The sequence below is a fragment of the Belonocnema kinseyi genome, chromosome 2, assembly GCF_010883055.1.
Source record: "Belonocnema kinseyi isolate 2016_QV_RU_SX_M_011 chromosome 2, B_treatae_v1, whole genome shotgun sequence".
Taxonomy (NCBI): domain Eukaryota; kingdom Metazoa; phylum Arthropoda; class Insecta; order Hymenoptera; family Cynipidae; genus Belonocnema; species Belonocnema kinseyi.
Window position 1 is genome coordinate 42,770,288 of NC_046658.1, and position 8,512 is coordinate 42,778,799.

An 8,512-nucleotide genomic window follows, 5' to 3' on the forward strand; every position below is an offset into this window, starting at 1 on the left:
TTTTTTCGATGTTTGCATTAAAATAAAAATTAAATAAACAAAAAAATAAAAAATCTACTCTCACCATTTTCTGAAAAATTTAGTTCTGAATTTTTCAAAAAACAAAATTCTAAAATCGGTGCATAATTGCGTTCTAAATGTCATTTTGAACCTCATTTTCCGATTTCACCCCACTGTGCGATGGCAGCTAGGTTTGTTCCAATACTAGTACCCAGTGTTGGGCCGACAATGGCAGCCAAACATTGGCTGCCAAGTGCAGGCCGTAGTTATCATTCCGTCATTGGCGCGATAATGGCAGCCGAGCTTCGGCAATATTTGTGCCGACTATGGGCCAAGGTTAGGCCGTATGTGACTTCGCACTTGGGCAGAAGCGTTGGTCTAAATTGGCTGTACAACGAAATTGTCCTTTCCTTTCAGGCCAAAGGTCAACCCATTAACATATGCCTACAAGCTGCAACAACGACGACAAGTACGACCGACACAGAACTCACAGAACACAGTGACTCCGAAAACATCGAGATTCGATGAAATCCACGAAACTCAATTTTTACATTAAACCAATAACTTCTCATTGAGATGAGAATGTACAAAATATAAAATAAAACTTACCCGCTCGAGAGCTGGTCGTAAATCTAATTTATTTTCGATGCTAAATCTTGGAATTTGTAACAGCACCTCCGTTTCTCGTAAACTTTTCAGCAGTACGGAAACAGGAATATATGAAAGATCCTTTGATAATATATGTAAAGCATGTTCTCCTTGTGTAGTTGGGAGCAGCAGAATCAGTGAGATTTTTCCTCCCTGAAATTTGAATTCAATGTAAATCCTATAGTTTAACGAATACCAGGTATAGGTGTCAAAAGACCCTACACATAATGTATGGAAAAGACCTTTGGTGAAACTTCGGCAAGTTCGGTTTTCTGACGCTTAGTTGATTCTTATCAAAAGTCATAATGAGGCAATTTTTACCGAAAGGCTTTTTTTCATACATTTTGTTCAGGGTACTTTCTGGAATAATTCAATTTCATTTAGCCTAATTGTTGACATATATAGTTCTTATTTATTTGCTTCAATATTTATAATGAAATTGAAGAATATCTTTATTTTTCAAATTACCGTGTAAGGGATTTCAATGACATCAGCGTCCAAAGAAGGAACATAAGCTAAACTATATTGTCCAAAGTTTTCCATCATATTGACTTCTTGACAGCCACTATTGAAAGTCTGAAAGCAACGAGAGCGTGTTGATTTTTTATCAAATGCATAAAGCCACGTTCCTTTGAAATAAAGTGCTGTAGTCAGAATGATTTTAATGTCCGGACTAAGGCCACCTGAAAAACATTTTGGAATACTTGACAAGGTGCGATTTTTGAACATTTTAATCATTTTTTTTTTAAACTAAATTCTTAATTTTTGAAGAAAAACACTTGCTTAGGATTATATTAAATAATTACCAGGATCCACAATAGAACTGACATGATTCTTCGTTGCCCTCTTGATCCAATCATTGATAGCCTTGGCAGAATTAACAGAATCCGCAAAATCAACATGCAAAACTTGGCTATTATAATGCCTAATTAAATTTTCTTTGTAGTTTGGTGATATCATAACGTTCTTTCCCATCCAAAGAGATGTGGCTATAGTAATCTCTGTATTATTTATTCCACTTTGTTGTAATGCCTAAAAAACTCCAGTTATATATTTTAAATTAATAAGTACTTAATAAATAAGCAAAAATCAATTCGTTATTATTAATTAATTAATTCGTCATACCTGGCCTGCCATTAGCTACGTTATATAAAAGCATGGGAAAAGAGACTACTTTAATAGAAGAAACTATAACTTACAGTGAAGCAAACTTTAAAAAAAATTTTAAAACTCTATAATTGTTTTCAAATATAATTTTGTGCAGATTCAATATCAAATTACACTTCATATGAAAAAAAAGAAATAATTTACCGAAAAAGGACTCAGAGTTCGTCTCACAGCATCTCTGACGCCATAATCATCCACTGGTAATCTTAAAGTAGACAAAAGTTGTTGTTGAGTTTGTCCGCCACTTCCTTCTGCAATTGTCATTAACGCTGCTTTGACACCAGCAGGTGCGACTACTAAATTCCCTTCAGTCTGCACATTTAATTCCTATTTTAAATTTACACAATAAAATTTATTCATTAACTGTACCACACTCTTATGACATTCATTTTATCAAAAGATGGTGAAAATTACCTGTAATAATTCGATGTTGAAAAAATTGTACCTTTCTTCAACCCCAGGAACTCCTGGTGGTACTAAAATGATTAATTTATAAATATTAATTTACGAAAAAAATTAATTAAATACATAGTTAATAAAATATTTTATTTCTATCTAGGTATAAAGTGAAAGTATTCGTCCAATTCATAAATATGATGAACAAAATAACATTTTCTACTTGTCTTCTAAATTGAATTCCATGTTCAATATCAATCACAAAAGCAAAACAAATCTGCGGAACCACTTCTATACATATGGAAGTATAAAAACTATAAAATCAAGGACGTACAAGGAACAGGTTTCTTAGGTGTGATTTATCGTTTCAGGATTAACATTTTTTGAATTAAATTATTGTTGCGGAATTTATACGCTTTTTTCATGACAAAATATTTCAAATAAATTTGCAATTAATTATAAATTAAATTGAAAAAATCATAAAAATGGTTTTAATTTATAATGATATTTGTATTGATGATAATATATGGTCTTTAATTTAAAATATCACACGTGAAATAGATCGCAAATTCAAAATCAGCGTTTTACAGAAATGTATATTTTTAGATTTCTGTTGTGCAAAAGAGGAAGCAGTCGTACCTGCGGAAGTGTGACAAACAGTACTCAACAATAACAGAAACTTGTACATCCTGGATAATTATCACGCACAGCACTTTCTTGAAGCGGGAATCAAGTATGTACCGCGTTTAGCTATTTGGTCATTCGCTATGGAATTGGGAAGCGCGCACAAGCTGTGCGCAACAGTTAATAGCAAATTTGTAATGGCTAATAAAAGAGATCGCGCAAGGTCCCCTTCTTATGCAATTGTGACTTTTATGCTCATTCATGTCCATTAATACACACGCACTCTAAGCGATTCTGTAAATAATTAGATTCAACCGAGCAATGAACCTTTTGCGCATGTTTATTTCTACTTTAAAAAGCGCCATGTGACGTAAATTCCAATTTAAAAAATTGGAAAACCCCAGAATTATTATAATGTAAAAAAAACTGTTCACTGTAGTATTTTCTATTTTTCAACCACAATACATACGAAATGGATCGTAATTTTATGTGAAATTTAAAAATTGAAAGTTGAAAAAAGAATCAATTTTTAGACCAGTTTTAAATACTTTTATTGACAAATACATCTATAATTTATAAATATTCATGAAACGGCTTGTTATGTCTAAATACTCTCATCTTCAGTTTGACCATTAATATGTTTAATCGTTTATTTACAATAAGCTATGTACTTTATGACTGTTTTTGCATTATGATGTAAAATTATATTTTCTCGTATATTTAAAGAGAATTTCAAGGGGCTAGTCAAATGGGAAATTAATTACCATTAGTCTGCGTAATTTCTTCCCCAAATCTCGTGGGAAGGTTGGGTGTCATATTTGTGTTTCCAATTCCTTGAAGAGGGTTTTCTATTTTTCCGATGAACAAAATTGTCCCAGTTGTTTCGTCCTCGATGTAGAAGATAAATGGACGATTAGCTATAAAGGCATCTTCTCCAATTTTGTTTGAAATTTGAATTTCTGAAATTCAAGTATGAAATTATTCACACATCTTATTTATCTTAATTATTATTCTAATATATATTTCAGAGTGAAAATTAGAAGAAGAAAAACAAACCAGTTGCAACGTAGGCTGCAGTACCCTTTTCGTTCACTTCGATTCCAGATTTTTGCAAAATATCCGAAACAAGAAGTTGAGGAGAATTGCGGTTCGTATGGATAATTCCTGTGAGAGTTGCTGAACCTTTGAAAATGTCTTGAATTCCTAACTAAAGAATCAGTGCTCAATTATTCAATTCAATTCTAGTTTTGAGAAAATTAAAATGAAAGATTGATTTAAAATAGGGATGAGAGATTTTATAAAAACACTTTACCTCTCTAAATGTGGATTCCAGGTGGCTGGTGAAATCAAATTTGAATTTTGGAATGCCAACCGCTATTGATAAATCTTGCATTAGCCACATTTGCCTGCTAAAAGCAGAGGGATTCAATTTATCAATCAGTGAATCCAGTGCACTCGATTTTCTGGGTAGAATGAAATACATTGCGTATTTGTGACCCTATAAATATATTTTAATTTTGGAAATTAATATAATATTAATATAAAATTCCAATTTTATGAGAGAAGATAATATGAAAAATAAAAATAACTTTTGACGCACAGAGTAAGGAATTCGGAGTATCTTAGCATCTAATTCAGTTGATGAAGAATAGTAAAATCGCCCATAAGAATGCATCATTGGAACATCAATGCTACTTGTTGCTGTTGGATAAAATTTTCCTGTTCTAGTCGCTTTTTCTGAAAATGGTTGTCGATCCCAAGTTCCTTTGAAAAATAAAGCATTCACGACAATCATCACAGATCCTTGTAGACTTTTTTCTGAAAATTTGTATTTAATTTATTACTACACAATAAAGGTTTCAATGTATAAAAGATTTTCTCCATTAGGTACTTTTTACATTGAATTTCTTATTTATTAACACTTTCTAAATTATATTTTTATAAACTTGAAATTGATCCAAAATATTTTAGGTCAACAAATAACATTTTCTTTTATTTAAGAGTATATAGCTCGAAACTATACGAAACTGGAAAAAAGTGTGGATATGAAGTATAAGGTCTTACCATCTTCTATCATTTTATCTATATTATTTTCAGTTGTATTTTTCACCCAATTATTAATGCTATCAGCAGTTGCGTGAGTGTCTGATGAATTTAAGCTCAATACGTCTGTAGAGTAAAACATTTTTATGATTGCAGCATATCTTTGTCTGAGTTGTACTGCAGAATCGATGTACATACGGGTACCGATATTTAATGAGTAATCAGGATTCTTGGCCTGCAAATAAATGGAGCAATATTTGTTTAAAATTTCTGTTAACAATTTTCAATCTTAAACAGGGCTTAAATCTTTTGAATTTAGAACTACCCTACGACACGCACTTTGTTTACACTCAGACGTGGATTTACCATAGATGCAACATGAGCAGTGGCCCGGGCGGCAAATTCCGAAGGGCGGCAAATTTGGAACGGAATTTTTCTTTAATTAAAAAAAGACTAAAGAAAAACGTACACTTACTTACGATTGAATGGTAATCATTCTCAACATTCAATGACAGATTATATAATTTTAGTCAATAGTTCGTAAAAAAGGCGGCACTTTTGTTATCCACCCGGGGAGGCAAGTTCTTAAATCCGGCCGTGTTTACACTATTCTTAAATGTCGTAACTCCTCTCCTCTCTCCTTCTCATTGTTACCCTTGTTGTCACACTACATTTTATGCCCTGATTCTAAAATAACCTTGATTTTTCAGTACAGTATTTGACGATGGAACAAATTGTGGGAATCCATTCAAATCGGACAAAGATGACAATTTTATTATCTATTTCAATGTCATTCGATAATTGACCCATATAAGTCATTTAGTTCTTATGTCAAATCTATTTTTAGATGTAGAATAAAATTACAAGTCTTGAAAAATTAATCCAGTGAAACATACTTGCCTGAAGTGAGTTTAAAATATAAGTAAACTTGTCTCTGGTAACTGCTCTACTTATTGGCAAATGCATAGCATTTGACAATTCTTGGGCAGTTTGACCTTGTGCACCCTCATAAAGATAAATCATGGCCAATTTTGCAGAAATAGGCGACACCAACATATTTCCAGAGTATTTCTTCGCCATCACCTAATTGGTAGAAAAAAATTGTAATTAAAATGGTTTATTTAACAAAAGTATGATTGTATGTTAGTATTCAATTATATAGGTAAAAGTTGCAATTGTTATTCGCAAACATAATATGTGATATTCCGTAAGGAAAGGAATCACTTTGTCGGTAGGAAGTTACGTATAGAACTATTTTAGCCGGGTAAATTCTCGACATTATAAGAAAATCGAATTGCCGGAGGTCTTTTCAACTTGGAACTTTGAAAACCCGCTTTTCGAGAAAAATGCTTTTACACTGCGCTTTATTTTCTCTTCAGGCATACAATTTAACTACTTCCGGTCACTTCCGGGACATAAGTATCATGTCACGTGATATAGTATGGATTGAAGTATGATTTCCCTTCGAAACCCCGAAATCGATACTTTTGACCTTTGTTTGCAAATACGCCAACATCTCCTAAACGACCTCTAAGTTACGACCGCGAGAAAGTGGGTTCCTTTCCTTGTAAAACGTCACATATCATCATTATATCTGGTTTCATTCCTTAAATTCTTTAAAAGATTCTGTAAAACCTCATTGCATTATAAAAATGTTTTTTATAATTTATATAGTATTATTTTTGTGAACAATTTATTCATCGCCTTGAAAATTATTTACAATTAACATCAGTATCAGTACATATTTTTCGATTTTATTAATAGTTTTTAGCTAAATCTTGCTGACTGTAAAAAAAATATGATTCGAGAATAACCTAGCACGGGAAAGTATTATAAAGTCCATAAAAATGGATTTTATCTTGCCTACCTAAACTAAAGAACAAAATATTAGAGTAAAATTGTATTTATATATTTCCACTGTTAAGAAAATTATGTATATATAATGCGATCAAAAATATTTCCAACATGTATAATTTTTTACTTTGAAAAGATTCCAATCGAAAGTATCGAAACGTTCCCCTCGGTAAGGAATAAAATCGTCAATATCATCATCAATGGTTGATGCATTTCTTGCAGCAGTTGGACCAGCCTCAATTATACTGTCTTGGATCAAACTAATAATGACAACCAGTGCCTGCCACCCTAAATAATAATAAATAATGATAGTAAATAATGGAAATGTTTTAACTCACAAAACATAATTATTAGTTATTTCTATATTTGTATCGTCTGCAGTAATTATTTGAATTTAAATGGAAAAATTATAGTTTATAGTTTGCTGTGGAAATCTCGGCGGAAATTCCAACGATTTTTAGAACTAGTGATGAAAGCGAATTTTAATTTTCTTCATAAAATAACATAATAACTATAGTCATATGACTAAGGGTTTAAAAGATAATTACTACGAGTCAAAAGAATACTTGTTTAGTTTTCAACTATAAAATTATTAACATTAAAAATGTCAAACTTGGATTAAAAAGTTATTCCTCTCAAATATATTACACAAATTAACATAAGACGAATAAACCAACCGAAATTATACCGAGATTTTTATTTAAATATTTTGAAAATCCATTAGCTTTAATTTTTCAAGACGCCAGGGGTCTTGAATGCTGTGCCAGAAACTAGGTTTCAAATTACAATTTTTTTAACTGTACATTTTCTATATTCATAATTCTTACGAATATAACAATAAAGAAGCAATTGGAAATAATATTTGCAAAAGTGTAATAATGTTCCATAAAAAAAATAATTATTGAAGGATCAAAGTATCTAAATAATTTATAAAATCACAGTTTGCAATGTCTTCAAAAGTATATAAACAAATCTTAAACAAGGATACATTGTTTGACATTAGAACTGTGTTTAATAATTTTCATTAATTAATATCACTTACCGAAACGACAGCTATTGTACATGATGACAATAAGGAAAATAAGTGAAGAAATTAAAAAAAAAAAACTTTCCACGCAGTGAGTTCATGGACGAGTTCAGTAACGAAGCAAACCGGCTCAACTGTGGTTGGTTTGGTACAGGCACTGACGTTACTTCTTGTTCTTTCGAGTGGGGTATTCATATACCTAGGTACGACGGTACGTAGAATCATAAATAAAAAAGGAAAATACAAGAAGCGTATAACAGAATGGGATATATCCATATACATCATGGAAAAACACACAACTTGAACAATGATCAAATCCATCTATTTAAAAATAAAAACCTTTCCCGACCTTTATCACAACTGGAAATTCCGTAAATTTTTTGTTAGAGTTGGATTTTTTATTTTTACATTCTCATCAAAGAATGTCCGCCTGTCTGTCTGTCCGTTCGTTCGTGTGTCTGTAGATTTCCAGTTTGTTAGCTCGATAACTTTCGAAAGAATTGACAGATTGGATTGGCCTTCCGTATATTTTTTAGTGTCCTAAACAAAAAGTCGAGTTCGTAAGCCACCCATTTTGGATAAAAATTCCAAAATTGAGCGCGTTTTTTATATCTTTAATCTACTTTTTTCAAGATTCAAAAATTCTCTGCACGGATATTTATAGTATTCAAAAAGACAAACAATTTTTCCTGGCTTTTTTTGATAAAATCAAAAATTATCAGAGCTATAGCATTTACAAAATTCAAAAAAACA

The 8,512-nt window shown here is 31.5% G+C and overlaps 1 protein-coding gene across 2 annotated transcripts in view; it reads right to left on the reverse strand.

The window, feature by feature from the left end:
• The window catches only part of LOC117167393, a 23,795-nt gene extending 15,883 nt beyond the window's left edge, over positions 1-7,912 (reverse strand). The window contains exons 1-13 of one of the 2 annotated variants that reach the window (XM_033352286.1): positions 7,775-7,912; positions 6,860-7,020; positions 5,779-5,961; positions 4,900-5,113; positions 4,436-4,653; positions 4,148-4,333; positions 3,892-4,042; positions 3,600-3,794; positions 2,230-2,291; positions 1,960-2,127; positions 1,455-1,680; positions 1,117-1,331; positions 610-801 (exon numbers count right to left, since the gene is read on the reverse strand). In XM_033352286.1, the coding sequence (XP_033208177.1) occupies positions 610-801; positions 1,117-1,331; positions 1,455-1,680; positions 1,960-2,127; positions 2,230-2,291; positions 3,600-3,794; positions 3,892-4,042; positions 4,148-4,333; positions 4,436-4,653; positions 4,900-5,113; positions 5,779-5,961; positions 6,860-7,020; positions 7,775-7,796 (2,193 nt within the window). In that variant the 5' untranslated portion in view covers positions 7,797-7,912. Of the gene's footprint in view, positions 1-609; positions 802-1,116; positions 1,332-1,454; positions 1,681-1,959; positions 2,143-2,229; positions 2,292-3,599; positions 3,795-3,891; positions 4,043-4,147; positions 4,334-4,435; positions 4,654-4,899; positions 5,114-5,778; positions 5,962-6,859; positions 7,021-7,774 lie in introns of both variants that reach the window. The other variant, XM_033352285.1, reaches the window with a different exon arrangement.
• Positions 7,913-8,512: the final 600 nt, after the last annotated feature.